Genomic DNA, 25132 nt, shown 5'->3' on the forward strand with positions numbered 1-25132 from the left:
ATCCAGCATTCAATTGTTCAGAAATCCTGATGGTCCAGCATTTAGCTCATGAATTAATTCAGATAATGCATGACCAGAACCAGAAGTTGGAATATGCCATAGAACGCCATTGGAGGGAGAGTCCCCATTGCAAGAAATGCTTCGTTCAGATGAATAACTCCAAGGAAGAAGGGCCAATGCTCCTGAGAGAGAGCCAGTTTGTTTGAGATGGACTTTGAGGGAAGTTCAGAATGTGGCAGGTGCTTTCACGCAGATCGTGGGTCCAGCTTGTGAGTAAGAGATACACCCTCAAATACTCCAGCATGAGCTCCAACAGCCATGTGCACATTGGATTGGTTTAACTGTAATGGGCCCTTTTCTTTTTCCTATTAACTGTTTAATAAAGCTGAAATTGGTAAATATATTTTCTTTATAATTGTATGCAGTGTACGATCTGTTATTTCTTGCTGACCAATAATTATGTATGGGCAATATTTACAAGGCATTCGCTCAAATTGAGATTCCTTTAAACAGAAAATCACGACATTCCCATTTGGTTGAACCATAAATCATACTGAAGCTAGACGTATATTGTTTATGAAAGGTGGGCTTCTCACCACTGAGTCAGTCACATGGCTGTCGGAAGAGTTAGCTAATGAGCAGAGTATGTATACGAGCCCTTGTGAGAGGTTACAATTGTGGGGGGGCCATCCCCTGGGGATTTGGGATGCTGTACGACTGCTGTTTTAGGATTGATTATGTGGTTTGTGTGTTTAAGCCAGTGGTCAGGCTAGTGTCAGGGGAAATTGATTAAGGTACTTTAATATGGATGCCGCAGGGATAAAGGGTTGGCGCAAATGAAGTGGTTATCCATAAGTAATGCTTGTGTTCTGAGTGGGGTGGATGGAACTGTGGAGTTTTGTAAAAGTGTTGGGGAAAAATAGAGACTAGCAGTGATGTAACTGGAGTTGTGCGACCTGATCGGATGGGATACCCTGGAGAGGACGGGTCATGGGCAGTGCATACTTTTAGAGAAGGGGAGCACGTAGCTGAGGGTGAAGACTTTAAAGACAAGTTGTTTTGGTTGCTGCAAAGTGAGGGGAAAGAGTTGTGTAATGGGTTCTTCAGCAGTTGAAGGAAATCCTGTGCTGGTTTCAGCTGTTACATCACAGTCAAAGTTATCGTAGGCTATGAGTGTTCTCTGGAGTCAAGCCCGCGCCCAATGGGGACGAAGAGTATGAGGCTCAGGCACAGCAGACGTGTCAGTTAATGGTTGAGTGGCAGTACTCAGATAATATGAAAAAACAGACTGGTCCAGAGTTTAAAGGGTCCGGCAGCTGGTATAGTGAGGTTCCTGAAGGCAGAAAAGCCATTAACCACATCAACTAATTATCTGTAAGCTCTGAAAAGTGCTTTCAGCACTGCTGAAAAGTGTAGCCGATCTTATGAAGAAGCTTAGGCACGCACCTGCATGCTTCAGACTCATCAACTACTAAGCATCTGAAAGCACTAGAGAGGTACCATTAAAATTCAAAGTAAATGTCACCAGAAACAACCCCAAGATCCATTTTCTTGCTGGCATTCACAGTAAATACAACGAAACATAACAGAATCAATGAAAAACACACACAAGACAGACAACCAGCATGTAAAAGACAATTTATGCAAATATAAAAAGGAAAAAAAAAATAAACAGAGAACATGAGGAAGAGTCCTTGAAAATGAGTCCATCGGTCGTGAGAACAGTTCAGTGCTGTCGTGAGCGAAGTTATTCCTTCTGGTTCAAGAACCTAATGGTTGAGGGAATCTGGTGGGGGGAGATAGCCAACTCAGGTGGGGTGCGAGTTTCAATGCAGAAAAAAACTACTAGGAAGGACTGAAAAGTGTATGGCTGGACAGGGCTACAAACAGAATTTACAGAAAGATATGCATTTAAAAGTTTGAAGCACTGGGGGATTGTTGACAACTTCATCAAACTGACCTATTTCTTGTATTTCTTTCATTTGGATGCACACCTTCCTCTTGATGACACTATGCCACTGACCTCAAACTTGCACCTACAACAATTAAGTTTCAAATCCTCACCACTCATTGAGTTGGTAGATTTTTCCTATAATACATTCAATGATTTATAAACAATATTGTAATAATTAACACTACTTATCATCTTACAGAAAAGTAGTATACAAAATAAATAGATAAAGGAATGAAGGGCAAGTAGAATGAGAGTCTGAGACCAGATGATATAGGAGAAGAATTAGGCTATTCATCCCTTCGAGTCTGCTACACCATTCCATCATATTTAGAATGATAAGCAAAAAAAAAAGCAGGATAATGGTAGAATTTCATATTCAAAATTCTGCAGTTAAGTTGAAAATTATGGTCTTAAATCTAAATAAAATTAAACTGCTAATGTATGAGAGATTAAGGTTGTTGTAATCATGTGGAAAATTACTTTAAAGGGTCTGTTAGCGGACAGGTAATGGTCAGCATTTAAAGAAATAATATAGCACTTGTATTCTTCAAAATATCTCTCTTATTGTCATACAAGATTTCTTTTCACTAGCAATTAGGGTTTTATTGCAAACTACTGGTCTTGCAAAGCTCTGCAACCAGTTATTAGGGGCATGACAGATCCTTGGTGAAAAATATAGATACCCAGCAATGTAGTAAGGCCATTAGGTTTTCTTACAATATTTGTGAACAAATTTTGCAATTTTTGAAAGTTAATTAGCTCTGTAGATGTCACTTACTTAATTTTGAAACACATCAATTGTGATAAGATCACTTTAAATATTGGCCACCAAAAACCAGGAGGATTCTGTCACATGACACCCAACTGCTTTAATTATAAAGAAACTCCTTTTTGCATTACTTAATTATAAATCAAATAGATCTACTATCTGAGTGAAAATGAAGCAATTAGTAATAACTTTGTATCAAGTCTCTTCACTGACATATGCATTTAGAAATGGAAAATTGCATGAATTATTGTGTAAATACTATGAATGGAAATTATACTTGTCTGTCCATCCACTTTCTCATTTCCTTAACACCACAGAAATAATTTTTAAAAAATGTTTCTTTGCTATATCATGCTGAAAGATGTCAGTGGAAAGGAATCAGCCACTTTGAAGCTCCATGTTTAGTTCAAATTTTTGACAAGATGGCTTCAGCAGACATATTTCTCAAGCATTCCTGATGCTGTACATTCTTCTAACTCCACCAACATACATTGCACCATCCACAAAAATGTAACACCTTCCCATTACTGAAGCCCAAAAATTATTTTCCAGCAATGCTGCAATTTACTTCTTTCAACTTAGTACGCAGCATTCAATGCTCATGATGTGGTCTCCTTTATACGAGAGAAACCAAATGCAGACCGGATGATGGCTTTGCAGAACATTATTGTTCAGTCGACGAGTTTCCCTGAACTTCCAATTATTTCTTTATTCATTCTCCATCACATTCTTACTCTGACAGATTTTGGCTGTTCTAACAAAACCAAACACAGGTTTGAGAAATAGCATTTTATCTTCTAAGCACCCAAACACTTCACAGCCTTCAGTATTTGATGGCAAATTCAGCAATTTTCAGTTTCCAGTTTGTGATGATTAGTTTAGATACAATGTGATCAACCTGTAATATTACTTGTATTTTACCCTCTACAAATGCTACCTGACCAGCTGGTATTTCTAGCATTGTCTTTTAATGTACAGCAAATACAGTGTTCTGTATTTTTCTGGTCTTCTCCTTCATCATTCCAGATTAACTCTACTATAAGACCACAAGACATAGGAGCATAATTAGGCCATTCTGCCCATCGAGTCTGCTCTGCCAATCCATCATGGCTGATCCTGGATCCCACTCAACCATATACACTTGCCTTCTCACCACATCCTTTGATGCCTTGACTGATCAGGAAACTATCAACTTCTGCCTTAAATATACCAACAGATTGGCCTCCACCTCAGTCTGTGATAGAGCATTCCACAGATTTACTACTCTCTGGCTAAAAAAACATATTCTCCTTACCACTGTTCTAAAGGGTCACCCCTCAATTTTGAAGCTGTGCCCTCTAGTTCTGGATATCCTCACGATAGGAAATATTCTCTTCACATCCACCCTATCTAGTACACAAATATCAACTGCAACTGTCTAAGTTCTACCACCCATATTCGTTATTTTCACTCAAACTCTCTTCTATGGTACCTAAAACACACTTGTTTTCTAGATTTTTCCCAATTCTGATGAAAGATCATTGGCCTGAAATGCTAACCCTGTTTCTCTTTCCACAGATGCTGCCCGATTTGCTGAATATTTCCATTTTTTGTGTGTTTCTATTGCATATTTACCTGATGACAGCACATCAACTAACTACCTAAGCAGATCAGCATTTCACCAAAGCTGACAGTTCTGGGATGTTGGAATAGAGAAATAAGAATTGCCAATATATTAATAGTCCTTGCCAAAGGATAAATAATACCGCTAATAGAATCACTTCAAACATAGCATCACAAAAGGCTAGGAAAAGTGATGACACTAATCATTTCTCAAAATTACTCTTCAATTGGAATTAAGATCAATACATTTGTTTTGGAACAAGCTAATGCACCGCTTAATATTACCGCTATATGAGAAATAGCAAAGTAGGAGATTCTGTGATACTTACTCGCAGCACATCAATCACCATATCTCTTGCTTCAAGTTCCCCCTCAAGCACACTGAAGAACATCAGCAACTCTGACTTGCTGAGATTTTCTAGGTTCATGATGGCTCTGCGAAACAAAAGTTCATCCATTAGTTAATATTATTAAACTTACTTTTCTCTTCTCTTGATGCCAGGTGTAAGAAATATACTGCAAAGCACAGACTACTCTAGACAGAATTAATCAAGGCTGGTCCAATATATTAACAAATATTTCTTTGTAATAGGCTTGTATGTTGAAAAATCCTACCTTTGGAACTATCCAAATCTGTGCCAACTTTAGGCTTTTTGAACCTTGTTAAATTTCATTAGCCTAGAAACACCTTTAAATATAATTCAACAGTGTATTAAATATACAACAGTCATTCTTCATCACCATTTTATTTAAGCTTCATTTAAATTATCACAAGTTTTAGTCTATGGAATGGATTTTGTTTCTTTCTGCAGTATCTCCATGATCCACTGAGTATTTCCAGCATTGTGCATTTTTATTTCTGATTTTTTCCATTGTCCAAACAGGAAAAAAAAAATCATGAGAGGACATACAGCCTTTCCAGTTAGCAAATCACAGGAACAAGGGTCTTCTGTTCAACACTGTGCAACACTATATTGGCACATTACACATGTTGAGGAGCGATGAGTTCCTAGAGAATGACTGCTCCATTACAGTACTGATCCTTTGTGTTGAGCAGATCTTTTATACTCAAACTTAAGAACAGGCTCTGGAAATTATTCTGAGTTGCTAGCAGGAAGATTACCACTGATGCAAGCAATGTATACTGCTAGTACCAAAGCAGCTATTCAAGCTTTTCATCAACCTTTAAAGGTCAATTCCATTCTGAAGGCCAACATTCATACCTGTTATTACACACCTGTCTTTACTAACCCTTTTTCCATCAGCTCCATCTCTGCTTTTGTCACTCAACCTCTATCTCCCATTCGGTCATAGGGATCCTGACAGTGTTAATGCGGATAAGACATTTCACCTGGCTTAGGAGTCAAGAAGACTTGTTTGTTCGTTTTGTGCCATGTCATATGACGTGGGCGATTGTGGTCTTTCCATGACAATGACTGTTCTTGGCAGATTTTTCCACAGAAGTGGTTTGTCATTGCCGCCTTCTGGGCAGTGTCTTTACAAGATGGGCGACCCCAGCCATTATCAATTCTCTTCAGAGATTTTTCTGCCTGGCATCAGTGGTCGCACAACTAAGAATGGTGATATGCACCAGCTGATCATACAACCATCCATCACTTGCTCCCATGGCTTTACGTGACCCAGATTTGGGGGGGGGGGGTGGCTAAGCAGGTGCCACACCTTGCCCAAGGGTGATCTGCAGACTTGCAGAGGGAAGGAGCACCTTACATCTCTTTTCGTAGAGACATATTGCCACCCTCCTATCCAACAAGAGAACACTGCCTCTTTTTAAAACAGAAAGGTGGGTGGTATTTATGACAGATGTAAGAAATTTCTTCAGTGTTCAAATCTTTTGAGTTCCGCTCTTTAGGGTACTGTAGAGATTTATCTGACTGCTTGATCAGTATAGGTATAGTACATTAAATTGATGGAGTAACAGGAGCCAAATGGGTGAACATCTTTAAAAAATTTCATTTTGTTTTCCCTCCCCTCCCCCCTCCAACTCTTTTGTGCTTGACTTAAAAACTTTTCCAAGTTCTAACGAATGGTTGACTATTTCCTACACCACATGCTGCCTGATATGCAAAACATTTCTGGCATTTTTGATCTTAATCCAATTTATGACCTTTTAATTTTAAAAGTTTGCCAAATTTGCAGCACATGTAATCATCCTTTAAGTAGAAATCTATAAGTATCAATCCCAACACTTGTCTTGTTTCCATTCAATTAATTTATTAATTACATTTACAGGACCCAATTATTCTGGCTGTATTTGATCACCCAATCCCAACAGGTGAACCAAATGGGAAACTGCACTTTGAACCAGTGCAGATTGAATGAAGATGCCCTCATGTTCCTGTTAAAAATGGCATCTTGAAAAACAATGAAAGAATGTTATTTTGTGAGTCAGTGATATGTGTAATATGTGCTATTTTGCGAGTCAGTGACGGTGTCACAGAATGATAATGAATGGCATCAAAAGCATGCAAGCCTGATAAGAACATTGCTGAAGTGAAGAAAGGAAACTAGTTCTGTCATGTACATAACTGAATATGTGTGATGTGTTAATGCCTCCAGATTTAATTGTATTTTGGAAGCATGGTGTCCATAGACTCAGTGGCCACTCTATTTGGTGCACATGCTCATTAATGCAAATATGTAACCATCCAATCATGTGGCAGTAACTTAATGCATAAATCATGTAAACATGGTCAAGAGGTTCAGTTGTTTCTCAGACCAAACAACAGAATGGTGAAGACGCCATGGTGGTGTACTGGTTAGCACAGTACTATTATAGCTCAGAACCGAGTTCAATCCATCCATCCTCTGTAAGGGATCTGTACTTTCTCCCCATGGAACGTGTGGCTTTTCTCCAGCTGCTCTGATTTACTCCCACTGTCGAAAGACATACCTGTTAGAAGTTTAACTGGTCAATGTATATCGTCTCATGATTAGGTTAGGGTTATACTGGGGGTAGCTCGAAAGTGTGGCTCGGTTGTTGGTGCCAGATGGGTGGTTTGAGTATCTTGGAAAATTCTAATTTCCTGGGATTTTCACTGGAGTCTCTAGAGTTTACAGAGGATGGTCCAAAGAAAAAAAATCCAGTGATTCACAGTTCTGTGGGTGAAAATAATATTGAGAATGTGTTGTAGAGTCTTTAAAAGTGAGTGCATATTTTGTGGAATCGGTTTGGTATTGGGATAAGTGAAGTTATCCACTCTAGCTGAGGAATAATAACCGTTCCTGAACCCGTTGATGTGGGGAGACAAGGTTCCTGTCCCTTCTTCCTGATGGTACCAGTGGTCTGGGTGGTAGGGGTCCTTGATGGATGCCTTTATATCCTTGTAGATGTGCTCAATGGTGGGGAGGGCATACCTGTGAAGGACTGAGCTGCATCCACCACTTTTTCTAGGCTTTTCCATTCTTCGGAACTGGTGTTTCCATAGCAGGCCATGATGCTACCAATCAGTACATTCTCCATCATACATGTATAGACGTTTGCCAAAACTTAAGATGACATACTGAACTGTCGCAAACTTCTATGAAAGTAGCGGCCCTGCCATTTCTTCTTTGCAATGGCACTTGTGTGCTGGATCCAGGAGCAAGGCTCCAGTAACAAGGTTTGCATCTATCAGCATTGTAAAGATGCAAGTTATTTGTGATCAATCATAGAAATTAGACTGAGCATTCCAAATCCTTCTCTCTCCCTCACTCACCTTTCTTCCCTGTAATCAAACTTACTGAAGAAGTTCTGTAGATTACTGTCTGTCAAACAGCATTATCTGCAACGTAACAGTGCACATAAGTCATTAAATGCTATGCAATTACTTCCTGTGACATTACAGACTGCCAGGTTACACAAATAAGTTAATAAACCCTGTGGAAAAAAAAAATTACTAAATGACTAAAAAGGAGTAATTGCTGACAAAAGTCAAAATTTTGTTGGATTACCTGGTAAGGCTCTGAAAACCTGTGCCAACCAACTAGCGGGAGTATTCAAGGACATTTTCAACCTCTCACTGCTACGAGTGGAACTTCCCACTTGCTTCAAAAAGGCAACAATTATACCAGTGCCTAAGAAGAATAATGTATGCTGCCTTAATGACTATCGCCTGGTAGCACTCACATCAACAGTGATGAAATCCTTTGAGGGGTTGGTCTTGACTAGACTGAACTCCTGCCTCAGCAAGGACGAGGACTCATTACAATAGGTCAATGGAAGACGCAATCTCAATGGCTCTCCACGTGGCATTGGACCACCTGGACAACACAAACACCTACGTCAGGATGTTGTTCTTGGACTATAGCTCAGCATTTAACGCCATCAATCCCACAATCCTGATTGAGAAGTTGCAGAATCTAGGCCTCTGTATCTCCCACTGCAATTAGATCCTCGACTTTCTAAGTCCACAATCTGTGCAGATTGGTGATAACATATCCTCCTCGCTGATGATCAACACTGGTGCACCTCGGGAGTGTGTGCTCAGTCCACTGCTCTATTTCTCTATATACAAATGACTGTGTGGCTAGGCATAGCTCAAATATCATCTATAAATTTGTTGAGGATTCAACCATGGACGTTGCCTTCAGCGCTTCCTGTAGGTACTACCAACTGTGGGAAAAGAACACATACCAATCCTCAGAGGGATCAGAAGTGGAGAGAGTGAGCACCTTCAAGTTTCTGGGTATCAAGATCTCTCCGAGGATCTAACCTGGTCCCAACATATCAATGTAATTATAAAGAAGGCAAGACAGCAGCTATACTTTATTAGGAGTTTGAAGAGATTTGACAAGTCAACAAATACAATCAAAAACTTCTATCGTTGTACCGTGGAGAGCATTCTGACAGGCTGCATCACTGTCTGGTATGGAGGGGCTACTGCACAGGACCGAAAGGAACTGTAGAAGGTTGGAAATCTGGTCAGCTCCATCTTGGGTACTAGCCTACAAAGTACCCAGGACATCTTCAGGGAGCGGTGTCTCAGAAAGGCAGCGTCCATTATTAAGGACCTCCAGCACCCAGGGCATACCCTTTTCTCACTGTTACCATCAGGTAGGAGGTACCGAAGCCTGAAGGCACACACTCAGCGATTCAGGAACAGCTTCTTCCCCTCTGCCATCCGATTCCTTAATGGACATTGAACCTTTGGACACTACCTCACTATTTTTAAAAAAAATATACAGTATTTCAGTTTTTGCATGCTTTTTAAATCTATTTAATATGTATACTGTAATTGATTTACTTGTTTATTTACTATTATATTTATTATTTTCTTTTTTCTCTCTCTGCTAGATTATGTATTGCATTGAACTGCTGCTGCTAAATTAACAAATTTCACGTCACATTCCGGTGATAATAAACCCGATTCTGATTCTAAACCAGCTACCATTTTACTAAACAAAATATCTCTGCCCTGGAAATAAAAAGGTATTTATAATCACATTTTCAACCCATGCATACACTAATGAAATCTTAATTCGAGATAAAATTTAAGGTTAAGATTAACTTTAGTTATCAGATGTAAATAGAAGCATACAGTGAAATGCTTCATTTGCTTCAATGCTCACAGTCTGGGGATGTGCTGGGGACAATCTGTAAAAGCCACCATGTTTCTTGTGCCAACACAGCATGCCTGCAATTTACTAATCCTAACTCAAACGACTTTGGTATGTGGGAGGATACTGGAGCATCCAGAGGAAATTCAATGGTTCAAATTAATGTCAGAAAATATATACAGTATACAACCTGAAATCCTTACTCATCGCAAACATCCATACAGCAGCAGGAATTAAACCCTGATGTTCTGAACTCTGGTGCTGTAAAACATTATGCTAATTGCTAATAACACACACACAAAATGGTGGAATGCAGCAGGCCAGGCAGCATCTATGGGAAGAAGAACTGTTGACGTTTCGGGTCGAGACTCTTCGTTACGACTAACGGAAGAGACAGATAGTAAGAGATTTGAAATTGGGAGGGGGAGGGGGAGACCCGAAACGATAGGAGAATGCTGATTGCTACATTACCATGCTACCCTCCAAATTCAATTCTATCAAGCAGGCAGTATTTCTATTCTAAATAATAATTTTGGTCCCAAGAAGGACAAGGAACATGAGCTGACTGGTGGAAAAGACCAAAGATGGGGCACGGGTCATGAATGACTCCATTTCGAAACGTCGAGAAAGAATGAAGATTGAGACAATTGCAGAAGGGGTCAGCGATCACTCTCAATGGAGGACACAGGGGCAATGACAGTCGGTAGCCGGATCAGCAGCGTTTAGACCTGGCGTGGCAGGCACTCTTCACGGAAGGACTGAGTTCATGCAGCTGTTCTCCTCAAATGCTGAGGAGAAGATGTTTTCAATATTCTGAGATTCATGAGATTATTGGACTGTCCTTTATATTGGTCTCCTTCAGTTTTTCCTTTTTTTTCTTTCTTGTGGCTAATTTGTGGGTGGGCAATATGTTAGTTTTTGTGAGAAGAAGCAGTTGGGAATTTGGGGTCTGATTTTCATGTTGATGTTTTTCTGTGTGGGTGATCTGTTAGCTTTCTGTGTGAGAAAGGAGGTTGGGGGTTTAATGCTATTGTTGCTGATTTTTTCTCCGTGTGAGCGGGTTGGAGATTTGACGCTATTGTTGCTGGTTACTTTCCTCTGTGAGGGAGGGGGTGTGGGTTTAGTTTCTTTTTCTTTTTGTGTGGGGGGAGTTAATGTCTTTTCTTTCAACAACCCTCATGGTTTTTCTGTATTTTATGGCTATCTGGAGAAGGCAATTATCAGAGTTGTATTCTACACGCATACTTTGACAATAAAATGAACCTTTGAAACCCATTTTAACAATTTTTTTTGAAAACAGGAAAATCATTGAGAGTGTCCTGACCAGGACACTACACTGTGCAATATATTAAAAAAAAACATATCCGATTCATTGGTTTATTAAAGGGACCAATGGCAGCGGAGTTGCATGGCCTCAGTTGCAATGCAGACTAGGCCTCATGCCGCAATGCTGCCTATTGCAGCTGCCCAATGGAAGTGATGCCAGAGGTGGTAAGGTGCAGCATCTATGCTGGATTGGAGGCTGGCCACTCCCATCAGTGCTGCCCTCCAGTGTATACTCAGTGGAAGATCAGCTCAATTGCGTTCCTCTGCGGACTGTTGTGGGCTTGTTCTTACTGACAACATCCATGGTCTTAAGGACTTGGTCTATATTATATATTTTTATGTGACTGTATGTTTACTGCCATCCTATACAGTATGTGCCTTGTGCTGTGCATGATTGTTGGTACTGTGTCTTGTACCTTGGCTACAGAGGCATGTTGTTTTGTTTGGTTGTATTTGTGGGTATTCATGTATGGTTGAATGACAATTAAACTTCAATTTCATGCATGATGGATAAAAGTTAGAGATGTAAATTCGATGTGGATTTCCACATTTAAATCTAATGAAGTTTCAGGTTTGTGACTAACAAGGATTGTGCTGGTGAAATTCGGTGCAATAGCATCTGGCAACATAGGTTCATATCCCATGTTCTCCATGTGAATGTTATGGACCTCAGGATTCGGATAATCCAAAGCTGATGCTGGAATTCCAAAGCAACACCACACACACACACACACACACACACACACACACAATGCTGTAGGAACTCAGCAAATCAGGCAGCATTTATAGAAAGGAATAAACAGTCGACATTTCTGCCCGAGACCCTTCTTCAGGACCCGAGATCCTCCAGCATTTTGTGTATGTTGTTGAGATAATACACTGTGCAAGTGCAAACTACTTACAAGCACACAGCAAGGTAGCCTTTCTAGAAAAGCTATCTATTTCTAAAGGACAGTTATGTTGAAATATCACATTAGCATTCTTCCTCTTTGAAGACCAGTAATAATTTTTCCTCCACAAGTACTTTTTTATGCAGCTCGTCTACTTCAGGAAACCTATGATAAGCCTCTAAATTATAATATAAATATACCTGTCGAGTTCTACATTGTATTCAAGGAGCTGGAGTACGGCTTTGTACGAATAGGTAGCATCCTAACTAAGGTCTAAAGATCAAAGAAACAAGTACATTTTCCACAATAATTCCTCATTGAGAATTCTCTTTTCTACTATGTTACAGGTACTGATTTTGAGGTAGAACTTCAGGAATTGTTCCAGCTTAAAGTTTAACAAGCAGTACACGCATTTGTAAATTTCCATCTTCAACTTACAACGTGTATTATTGTTCTGCACTAATTCTGAAGAGACCAAAGGCATCTCCCATGATGCCTCACAAATACTTGAAATATGTCAGTCGTGATTCTCCAAAGTTCAGAAACAAAGGATAGCTTGAGTTCAAACCACTGAAGAGCAATCCATTTGGAAATATTTTTCATGCATAATTATTTTATGGAAAAAAACTATGGATTTTCAAAATAATTCATTTTAATCTACAACTGCTTGATTTTAAATACATGTTGGGCACTTTCAGAAACAACACATGTTAAACCAATGATAAATTTGTGCAATTTAACTGGGGTATTTTTTTTGGACTTGTGTTGTTAGTGAATGTGAATCAGTATGTGAATAGCAATTTAAAGCAAATTATTTAAAGCCAATACCTTAGTGGTGCACAAGTACATAGGTGCTAAAAAGATAAAGACAGAAAATGCTGGAACTGCATTGGGTCATGCAGCATTTTGTGGAGAAAGAGAAAAAAAGTTAAATTTTCAGATTAAATGATGGCACAGAACCAAAATAATTAACAAGCAGAACAACTGTTAGGATGTAGATTAAAGAGGCGGAGGTGGGGCAGGGATGGTGGGGTATCTTTAAGGAATAATGAGAGAACAAAGGAGATGGACTATGACATGGCAGAAGAGGATTCTTCACCCTATCTAAATGTGGGACTCAGCTTAATTTAAAGGTAAATTTAAAAGCTAACCCTGACATAAGTAGTACTGAAATCTAAGCTCAAAAGCTGGGAGTAAAACCAGTTCTTGGTGGTGATGGCAGTGGGAGGCAGAAAGCATAGTCCCAACATATCAACAGAAATGAATGAGAGTCTGGTGAATTAATCCAAATCAGGTTTAATATCATCAGCATATGTTGTGAATTTAATTTCATAGCAGCAGTACAATGCAATACATCAGAAGAGAGAGAAAAACTGTGAATTACGGTAAGTAATGAGTTGAGTTTCTTCAATCCTAGTGGTCTTTTCTTCCCAGTCATTAATTTTCCACAGTTTTTGTTGTGTTTTTCAGCAACACTTTCTGGTTCCCTCTGCCTTCACCACCAACCAGTTTTGCACACACCTTTTGAGTTAAATTTCAATAATTCCGAAGATCAAGTTTTGAAAATAAGATAATATTAAGATAAAACCTGGACTGCGGTCTTAGTCAACTGCAAATCCTAAGGACAGCTAGTACTAAATTAAATGAAAACATTTCCGTGGATCACACATCAAAGTTGCTGGTGAACGCAGCAGGCCAGGCAGCATCTCTAGGAAGGGGTACAGTTGACATTTCAGGCCGAGACCCTTCGTCCTGATGTAGAGTCTCGGCCTGAAACGTCGACTGTACCTCTTCCTAGAGATGCCGCCTGGCCTGCTGCATTCACCAGCAACTTTGATGTGTGTTGCTTGAATTTCCAGCATCTGCAGAATTCCTCGTGTTTACATTTCCATGGATGTTGCCTGACCTGCTCATTGGTTCATATTATTGTCAAATTATGCATGTACAATACAACTCTGATATTTGTCTTCTATAGATAGCCATGAAACACAGAAAAAACATGGGTGTCGTTGAAAAAACATCAATCCCCTCCCCATAAAAAAATGAAAAAGAAACAAAACTCGCAAACCCCAAACACCCCCACCCCCTCCCTTGCACAAAAGCTAACAGCTCGCCCACATGAAAAACAGCAGCCGGAACATTAAACTCCAAAATCCCCACCCCCTCTCTCGCAAAAAAAAACAATGATAGCATCAAACCACAACCCTCTCTCTCATATATAAAAACTAACAGATCTCCCACAAAGAAAAACCAAGAACATCAGACCCCGAAGCCCCAAATCCTTCAACTCACAAAAACTAACATATCGTCCACAAAACACTAACCCGCCAATTGACAAGAAAGAAAATACAGAAAACTGAAGGAGAGCAATATAAACTATAGTAAAATAATTACATATTAGAATTTCAAAAACACCCTTCCATCAAAATCAAACTCAGCCCTTCTGTGAAGAGCAACCACCGTCCTACAGACATGTGTCCTTCCGAACGCTGCCAACCTCTGGCTTCCGTGGAGAGTGACCGTTGATTTCCCCTGCTTTTGTCTTGATGCTTCAATCTTCCTTGACACTTTGAAGAGTCGAACATGACCCCACACCCCATCTCTGGTCTTCTCCACGAGGCAGCTCTTGATCCTCTCCCGACACAGCAGAGACCTTGATCATTCAATTGGACTCCAAACTGCATGTCATATCTCCAGAAGTTTCCGACCATGCCTCCTCCTCTTTGACTATCTTCTGGCATTGCAGTGGTTCCTAGTTTAAGTATAATGTTTTACCTCAAAACTTTAATTTCCAAAAAAAAAATTACTGTGAGGCTTCTGCTTCACAAGACTCAAATTCTCACATCTTTTCTTCTATTTAGCACCTCTTCTGCTGAGAATCGACTTACTACTGTAATGCTAATTAGAAGTTAACAAGGAGTGCTACAAAAATCTAACATGCCAACAGCTGGGACCGATCACAGAGAAAAATAAACTACATTTCTAATTTTCTTCATCACAAAAATTGAAAAAAGTACTTGAACAAAACAAAAACACTGAAATGACAGCACATTAGATTTTATAGATTGGATTCAAAATTTGCTCCAGCACAGAAGACAGAGGCCAGAAATGGAGGGGTGGTATTCTGACTGGAGGTCTACGGTCAGTGGTGCTCTTCAAGGATCAGTTGATTTTGGACCTCTGCTGTTTTGATGATAAAATGCCTTTTACGAAAATGTAGGCAGGCTGACTGGTAACTTTGCAGATGACACAAAAATTGCCAGGGTTGTGGACAATGAGGAGGGTTCTCAATGATTTCCAGACCTGTTGGAAGTACTGGTTGAGAAATGGCAGACTGAGATTAATCTGGACAAGTATGAGGTACTGTGCCTTCTGGAGGCCTAAAGCGAGAGGGAAGTATATATAGTGTATTCCGCTTAATTGGGAGACATCAGGACTAGTACATTTTGGTCCAATTAAGCAAATGCCCCAGTTAGCCTAAGTTTCATAGAAATAGTTAAAAAGGTATAAAAAACAACAACCAAGTAACAAATTATGTATCTAAATGAAATACAGAACAAATTAGAACACAACCAATACTACAGTACCATAAACTGTGTATGACGCTATTTAAAAACTGTTCACTCGGAGCATGGTGTAGCATCTAATGGCCACACAACTGCCGTAACAGTCTCCTGCCCAAATTAAGTGGCATGGTATCCAAAATTAATGACGGGGATCATGGCAATTTTCCTGATTAGTTTTCGTTCTTTAAGAGTTGTTCCAAATAAGCAAGCTGCCCTGATTAACTGATGGCCCAATTAACCAGAAGGACCCTTAGGAGCATTGATCTATAAAAGGATGTTGGTATTGGTACTGGTTTATTATTGTCAGATATATAGAGATAAAGTAAAAAGCTTGTCTTGAATACCGTTTATACTGATTAAATCATTGCACAGTGCATTGAGGTAGAACAAGGAAAGCATCATAAAGTGTAAAATTTACCGAGAAAGGGCAGTGCAGGGAAACAATAAAATGCAAAGTCATAACAAGACAGATGGTGTGGTCAACAGTCCATCTTATTCTTCAAGGAGTACGTTCATGACTCTGATAACAGTGGGATAGAAGCCATCCTTGAGCCTGGTGGTATGTGTTTTCAGGCTTTTGTATCTTCTGCCCAATGGGAGAGGGGAGAAGGGAGAAGAGAGAATGGTCAAGGTCGGTGGGTTTTTGATTATACTTAGTGCTTTAAGTGAGTTAGCAAGAAATATAGACAGAGACCACAGAGGGCAATAGGAGTGCAAGTCCATAACATCCTAAAAGTGCAGATAGTGTGGTAAAGAAGGCATAAGGCATACTTGCCTTTATTGATCAGTGTGAGAGTATAAATGTCAGGAAGTAATGCTACAGCTGTATAAACTTCACTTAGGTCAGATATGGAGCACTGCAGGCAATTTATTTATTGAGATGCAGCGTGGCATAGACCCTTCCGACCCTTTGAGCTGTGCTACCCAGCAATCCCCCAATTATATCCTAGCCCAGGGGTGGGCAACCTTTTTGTCTCTGTGGGCCGGATCGTGTATTAATGAGGGACTGTGGGCCAGATAAATGCCATAAAAAACTTGAAATATGGGAATTATCCATTTAAATACATATAGTTACGTTTTGTCTCAAATTAATGAATAATGCATGCTAGAAAATCATTTGTGCTTAAGGTTGCCTACCCTTGTCCTAGCCTAATCATGGGACAATTTACAAGTTACAATGTCCAATTAACCTACCAACTGGTAGATCTTTGGTCTGTGGGAGAAAACCACAGCCCCTGAAGGAAACCCATACAGTCAAGGGGAAAACATACAAACTCCTTACAGGCAACTGCAGGAATTGAATCCAGGTCACCAGTACTGTAAAGCATTGTGCTAGCCACTACGTTACCATTCTGGTTGCCTTTTTACAGGATGGAGATGGAGCGATTAGAGAAGGTGCAGAATAGGCTGACCAGATGTTATCTGGATTAGAGAGTATTAGCTAATAGGAGGGATAGACAAATTCGGACACTTTAACACACACCACAAAGACTAATAACAAGAGAAGAAGCTCTAAAAAGTATGAAAGGAAAAACATATCTAACATTCCCTCAACCAGATGGCTATCTGTACCTATATTGATTTCTGTGCTCCTTCTGTACAAAACTATGCGTTGCTAAGTGCTGAGGTTCTCTCTCTATCCCCATGCCCCTAGCTATCTATTTAGGTAGAAGTCTGGACATACTGTTGCAGAATAAACCATTCAGTTGGACTATTCCATATCTGTTGACCCTCACAGAAAAGTTTGCGTCAAAGAAATCCATTGATCAAAAGTTAATTAGGTATTGGTTTACAGGAAATGCCTTTAAGACCCTACAGGAAAAGGGAAATTGTGGATCCTGTCAAGCTGGTTCCTTGAGCAAACTAGCAGAATGTCTCATCACTATAGCATTCGAACATGCACCAAGAATGTGATTCATCAGCAGCAAGAAAGGAAGTCTATCAGAGCCCTCCTGCACACTCAGAACTTCACTGCCAGTGGAAACAGCCCTTGTGGTGGTAACAGAGAGGATGGATCCACCTCCTTGAATGGCTGAGCTAACGACATAACCTCAGTGTTGCTAGTGGAAGGCAAAGTGAAGTAGAGGGATTCAAACACAAATTGTAAAATAATTCTGCAGATCAACGGCTACACAAATGCCATACTAATGTGGGACAATACAAATTACCATTTTTTTTAAATGGTTAAACACAATAACTAGATGGAGAGGGCAAAAGAGATTCTGCAGATGCTAGAAATCTTGAGCAATGCACTTTGAAGTACTTGAGGAACTTAGCAGTCACGTGGCAGCTATGGAAGGGAATAAACTATCAACGTTTTTGGTTGAGACCCTTTATCAGGACTGGAAAGGAAGGGGGAAGAAGCATGGCATTTTTAGCTTTTGTCCCCTTCCTTTCCCATACCGATGAAAGGTTTCAATCCAAATTGTCAACTGTTTATTCCCCTCCATAGATGCTGCCTGACTTGCTATTTAGAGAGGACAATACTGTTATACAAGTATGTTGTCCAGATTCCTTTTCTGAGTATTCCCTGAGTCAACATGACATTACTGGGCTTCGGGACATAAAGCGGGAATTTAATAAACTACATATATAGGGGACCAGCTGGGTTTATTTATTTCCCAACTGAGAACCGTATACCTCAACAAATGTTTCATTGATTCTTGTTTTCATGGTCCACGACATTATTAGTTTGCTTTAAACAAGTTAAATGAGAAGCAAAATGGCATACCTACATTCAAATAATGGAAAATGGGTTCATTCATGTAATACATCTACTGTGTTCATTATTAAGATTTCAAATTGTAGTGAGAACGGTGAAAAATGTTTACTCAATAAACTACAAGTTAGTTTAATAAAAGGAACATGCACAGTAGTCAACCCTCTGCCCTTAAATATTTATTGCTTTAAGATTTCAAATAAAATTTTCTGCTTCGAACAGTTAAGTATATTTTTCAAATGTGATTAAGTGAGTAACCAGCACGTTACTCTTCAAAATTGTTGGCTGAAAGCAGCTCAGCTTGGAAACAACAAAATGTTTAATCCCTTCATTTCAGATCATTGTTCCTTTCCTCTGCTTTCCTGCCACATCTGCTCTTCCGTGACCTTGATGCAGCTGTTCCTTACTGAACACACCAGCTCTTTGTCCACTCCATGGTAAGTATAGTTTATTACTTTCCAGATTTAATTTCTTCTGCTTCAAGTAAATTTAATGGATGTGACAAGTTAATTAAGGCATATTCGATTTGAATCCAATAGCCTAATTGTGAAAAATGTGCTTAAAACTAAAACTGGAGCACAAAAGCTGAATTTAAACCATATTTCAAATCAGGTTAAACACACACTTAAAATTTGTATACATTCTCAAAACAAAATCAATAAAACATGTAAATAAACCATTACGCAGTGGCACACCAGATGTTCAAACGCTGACTTCTAAATTTATATTGAACAAAATTTACTGAGATATATGAAGTTACAATAAGTCAATTAAATGGCATTAATCGATGATAACTTCCCTTACACTGATATAATTTCCTCATTGGCTATACTTCAAGAATCATAATGAAAAGGATGATTTTCTTAAAAGAAAAACTTCTCTCCCTCCCCAGCCCCCAAGTAAAAGACCTTCTTGGCGAAGGGAATGAAAGATGGAGGTAATCCAATAATGGAAAATCTCTGATTACCAAGCAAAACAACAAGCGGATGTTTCCAAATACAGGAGTGCACAAGCTTATTCAATAAAAATTATCCTTTGACTCAGGGTAACTGAAGGTGCTAAAGACTTGAGTCAACAACTTGAATCAAACATTCAAAAACTTATACACTGTATTTCGTTAGAGAATTAAGATTACTGAAAACGTAACACCGACATACTGGGGAATATCTCTAAAAGGTCTTTATGAGAAATGGAATTCCAGTCCAAGTCTTTCAGTATAAAATTAAGGTAATTATATATTTAATAGATAGATATTCTACAGAACAATATAAAGAGTTAAGTGTTATTGTCCATTAAGCAAACATCGGCAGTATCCATGTCCATATATGCAGCTTGATTTAGATGCATTCAGTGGTGACTAGGAGATTTCTGTACGCCTCAATACCCGGATAAACAAATTAACAACAACAAACTACACACTAGATTTGCAAATTTGATGATTTTTGCCACTGTCCCCTAAATTTGGATGTTTAACATTGTCATTTAACATTGTGCAACAATGAAAAAAGCATGCACAAATGGGCTCGCATCAGACCATTGGCTTTCAGTTAGGTAGCACTTGGAAACCAATCAAAGACGTAATGGCCTAGAATTTGCTTGAGCAGGGATTCTTGCAGCAGTTGCCATGAGTTGGCTTATTTCCTTCAGTTAGCACCACATTTTGCATTGCAAATGGTTGGAACAGCATAACTGACAATGGCTGAACAGTTCAACATGAGTGGCGAAAGGGACATATATAAAAAAAGGACAATATGACTGGATCAAGTGAGAAGATTTAAAAGGAGAAGTAAAATAAAACTGAAAATTTAATATATATCATCTCTAGGAACTATTTGCCATCTGTAGTTAAGTTCCACTTTTTCCTTTTCTTGGCCTGGCAGTTCAGAACCATAAAGTACTACATTTCCTGTGTCCTATACGCTCTGCATTTCTATGGCGAGTTTAATTCATACTTCTGGCCTAGTTTCAATAACTTTTTACTGTTCAGAGGCAAGTTGACAAGAGTGATTTCATATCTGTTAAGCTAATGACAGGCGCACAAATCATTCAGCAATTTGCAGCAATTGGCCACACTTGTGTCCACAGCTTAAATTACTATATTTTTCGTGCTTTTATAAGAAGGTATCCCATAACATGCTGTTATTTTACTCTGAGCCAATAAATCCATGATACACCAACAAAAAGGTATGTCGCATCCGGAATTTTCTGGTTAGCAAGCTATTTCTTTCCACGCCGTTCTGACGTATTGGGAAATCGTGTACAAGGCAAGTTACAGCAGTGGTTTGCCATTGCCTTCTGCCGCGTGAGTTTTTTCTTTAAGAGATCACCAGCTCTTAACCCACGGATGGAGAGCATGCAAAGATGCCAGCTGGAATCGAACTCGGGACCTCTCACCCCGAAGTCCAGCGCTGATGCCACTATGCCACCAGCCAGCTAACACCAACAAACTTATATTTAATATGCCCACCAGATAAGGAACTTGTGAGGAGGAAAACAATTACTGTAATTCTTGGTTTAGCTAAGCCTCTGAACAAAATTAAATGATTTTAAATCATGATCAATCACAATATTTAAAATATTCCAGATAAAACATTATACTGTAAACTCAGTGCTAACAACCCACAGCAACACTTATTGACTGAAAGGTTATATTGGGTTATATTTAATGATGACTAAGTGTCACATACTGGACTTAACATCATCAAAGAGTCATAGTGTCATAGCGCACTACAGAACAGAAACAAGACATTTGGTCCATCTAATCTGAGCTGAACTTTTACTCTGTCTAGTCCCACATCTGGGCCAAAGCCCTCCATACTCCTCCCATCCAAGTACTTAATCAAACTTCTCTTAAATGTTGCATTCAATATCATGGCAACCTAACATGTAAATTCAAAAACTTCAATGAATTAGAATCAGAATCAGAATCCAGTATAACATCACTGGCATATGTCATGAAATTTAACTTTGCGGCAGCAGTACAATGCAATACATGATAATATAGAAAAACTATGAATTACAGTATGTATGTATATATATATATATATATACATACATACACAGTATATATAAGCCTGAATCACTGAGTATACGCCTTCAGGCTTCTGTACCTCCTTCCTGATGGTAACAATGAGAAGAGGGCATGGCCTGGGTGATGGGGATCCTTGATGATGGAAGCCACTTTTCTGAGGCACCGTTCCTTGAAGATATCTCGGATACCAATGAGGCTAGTACCCATGATGGAGCTGACTAATTTTACAACTCTCTGCAGCTTACTTCGATCCTGTGCAGCAGCCCGCCCCCCCCCCGTACCAGATGGTGACGCAGCCAGTTAGAATGCTCTCCATGGTACATCTGTAGAAATCTACGAGTGTTTTAGGTGACATACCAAATCTCCTCAAACCCCAAGCCACTGTCTTGCCTTCTTTATAGCTGCATTGATGTGTTGGAACCAGTTTAGATGCCCAGGAACCTGAAACTGCTCACTCTCTCCACTCCTGATTCCTCTTTGAAGATTGGTTTGGGTTCCCCCGACATTACCCTTTCTGAAGTCCGCAATCAGCTCTTTGGTCCTACTGACGTTGAGTGCAAGGTTGTAGCTGCGACACCACTCAACTAGCTTATTATCTCTTTATACTTTTTACACCTTATTGTTTTCTTCCAATTAGGAATATTAACAGAGTGGTATCGAGACTGGCTTTAGGAGATCAGCAGTGGCAATGATTAACACAGGATACATGACAGTAGAGGTTAGATTAATTCTAACTTCTCATATTGCTAGGCTTAACTACCTATCCATAAACATTCAATTATGTAATTGGTAGCTACTGAATAAACAAAAGCCTTGTCAAAAATACTTCAAGGGCAATGAATTAAACAAAAAGGATGTTACTCATAATTCTTCTATATATCAATACTGCCACAGATGGTTAGTACTTCCAAATGTATATTCATGAGCTTATTATAGAAAGTGTGATCCACTGCCAGCTACTGTGCAGGGTAGTGACAGCAAAGAACAACTTGTGATAAATCAATAAATAAATGCATGTGGGTAATTAAATACAGAACAGACCTTAAAGATTTAAGTAGCACAATGAAAAATGGCAGATGAAAGATATGAGTCAATAAGGTTCTGAATATTAGTCACACGAAAGTACAATTAAATTATATATGCAAATTAAGAACAACAAAAAAATGAAAAGAAAACATTCCTCTCCAAAGAGAAGGGAATACCCAAGTTGTTTCTGTAATTAATGGCCCTCCAAGGAAATTTCAAGCTATGCCATTGTTGCTTTAGTAAATTGTAGCCCTTTCTCTTTATTACAAGAGACAATTTCTTCCTGAACTGTTAATATCAGCATAAAGAAACTGCTTAAATCCGTATTTCCTTTACATTCAAACGAAAGCATGCACTTTAAAAAAAATGTTAAGGGTGATAACTGTTTTCTCCACAACCAACTAAAAGAAAAATTGTCTCATCTTGTATGGCTTAAGGATGACCCAAAGTGCTTCCTCTGAAATGCAGGAAGGAAACAAATTGCTTATATGACATCTTCCACGACAGATGGAATGTCCTTTACAGTCATTTAAGTACTTTTAAACTATTACTGATTAATATACAATAAGCATGCTTTCCCAGTGACTGGACACCACTAACGACTATGCAGCCTTTTAGTATTAGATGGGGCATGAAGAAAGTACTGAGTTGAACAGCTATCAACATTAAGGGGCTTTCCATGGAGCTGATCTCTCCCCTTCCAATCGGGACATTCACAAAACCCTCCCCCTCACTTGGCAAAGTGCTTCAACTACACAAAACTCAAATCAGAATTGGGAGAGCAGGGTGCAAACGAAGTTCAGAAAGAAATCGAAGCAGAATTTTTGTTTTTAAGAAAAATAAAACATTTAGTCGTTATCTATTTTGACCTGAAAATACAGAATCATCCTCCCCCCCAAAAAATGTTGCGATCTATTCCTAGAGTATAAAACTACAGAGAAATCATAAAAGACGAAATGTAGATTTACAAGATGAAACTTGTAATTTACAGTAAGATTTTTAATCTGATTGCAAATTCCTGATTTTTTTCTTTTATCAAGTCAATCGGTCCCTGTTGAAGGGTTACATAAAAAGGCTACTAATAGCGTTTTGTCCAGAGAAATTGACTAGAAAAAAAGGGGAAAAGAAATTAAAACTACAAAGTACAGAACGAAAAGAGTAAAATATTCCCGAAAGGTCTGAAAATAAATCCACTTCAAAACTCCCACAACATAAATCGACATAAAACATCGAGTACTTACAATAATCATAAAAATACTTTATTAGATGGAAAAAAAACTTACATTTAGTGCTTTTTTTCTCCAGCTCTCCGTGTTGACGATTCGACTCAATCTCAGCAGCTTTCCTCTCTCACTTTTTTTCCGCCCGCCTCTTTCACCGCTGGATGTCATATAGGTTGAGTGGCAATGGCTTCCGCCAATGGGAAGCCAAGATCCTCGGGACAATTTTCCAATGAGTTCGGCCAGCGGGGCGGAAGACGAAAGGAGCGGATGGGCGGGGAGACATCTGTCCCGGCCCCTTCGTTTCGATCGAAAGCCACGCATGCTCAGTGAAGTAGGCGGGGCTTTCGCCTTCCCTTTGTTTCCCCGTCGTTCAGCTTTCCTCTCCGAGGAGTTAAATGTCACTTCCGGCGGGTGGGGTTTCCCTACAATGATACAAACTTTGCAAACAGCTGTTACAAATTTGGATACAACCTTGCAGATAAGGTACCCGTCTTTTTCTCCCTGGTTAAAATGTGTTTATTAATAGATAGTTTGTGTGAAGTATTTCCTTATTGTTTAAAGTTATTGTATTAATGATGGAAAGAAAATGACAACTTGGCACACCAGCATGCAAAATATATATTTACTGTCGCGTTTAATCCGGGTGAACTTGCTTTATTTTTCCGAGTGGTCTGCTCCACAAAGAATGCTGAGCCCTCAGGAAATTTTGATTGTGCTGTGATTATAAACGTTTGTTTTCAGGACTTTTCTTTGGAAAAGGAGAGGTATGGTTTCCGGAGTGACAGGTGTAGTCTGTATTGAAACTCACTTTAACAAACGGGACAGGAGTCATCCAAGTTCAACTGTTTATTGTGGGTGCGTTTGATGTGCAATGCTGTAACTAAAAGGAGTGGTGGAGTATCTTCAAGGAAAAGTTTTAAAATTTCTGAACAAACTTTTGAAACTGACTGCGCGGTGGTTGGGATAGAATTGATGGAATTAGGATCTAGTCTGAAGGAATTAGTTATTGGGTTTGACATTTCTATTCTCCATTGAGTTACCGGCTCTTAGAATTCCCAATCAATTTGATTCCCTCTCATATGCTCATTAACTTCCCCCACCCCTCATTCCCCTGTCATGCAATTACGTTTATAGTTAAAATATTAACTAGCAAGTTAACCTAACAACTTATCTTTTGAGATATCAGAGACAATAATCGGAGTAGCGGTCACGAAGAGAATGTCCAAACTCCACACAGCAGTAGCAAGCACGTAGTTTTAAGCTCAATTATCTTGTACTGGAGTTTATCAAGTCCAATTATCCAACCACTATGAGGGAGTATGCCTTCATAATGAGTGCCTGTCATATGTTTCCATTCTATCTTTGTTGTGCAATATACAATGCACTGCTTCCAAGGTAGCAGAAAGCTACTATAATTGAATTGGATAACTAAATAATCAAATTGATTTTTAAAGCTATCAGTTTTTATAT

At 39.2% G+C, this 25132-nt stretch overlaps 1 protein-coding gene across 2 annotated transcripts in view; it reads right to left on the bottom strand.

Moving 5' to 3' along the window:
* The window catches only part of cttnbp2nlb (CTTNBP2 N-terminal like b), an 88616-nt gene extending 64764 nt beyond the window's left edge, over positions 1–23852 (bottom strand). For both annotated transcript variants that reach the window (XM_063065398.1, XM_063065397.1), the window contains exons 1-2: positions 23723–23852; positions 4655–4760 (exon numbers count right to left, since the gene is read on the bottom strand). In XM_063065398.1, the coding sequence (XP_062921468.1) occupies positions 4655–4753 (99 nt within the window). In that variant the 5' untranslated portion in view covers positions 4754–4760; positions 23723–23852. The remainder of the gene's footprint in view (positions 1–4654; positions 4761–23722) is intronic.
* Between the last annotated feature and the right edge of the window lie 1280 nt (positions 23853–25132).

Source organism: Mobula hypostoma, chromosome 13 (assembly GCF_963921235.1).
Source record: "Mobula hypostoma chromosome 13, sMobHyp1.1, whole genome shotgun sequence".
NCBI lineage: Eukaryota > Metazoa > Chordata > Chondrichthyes > Myliobatiformes > Myliobatidae > Mobula > Mobula hypostoma.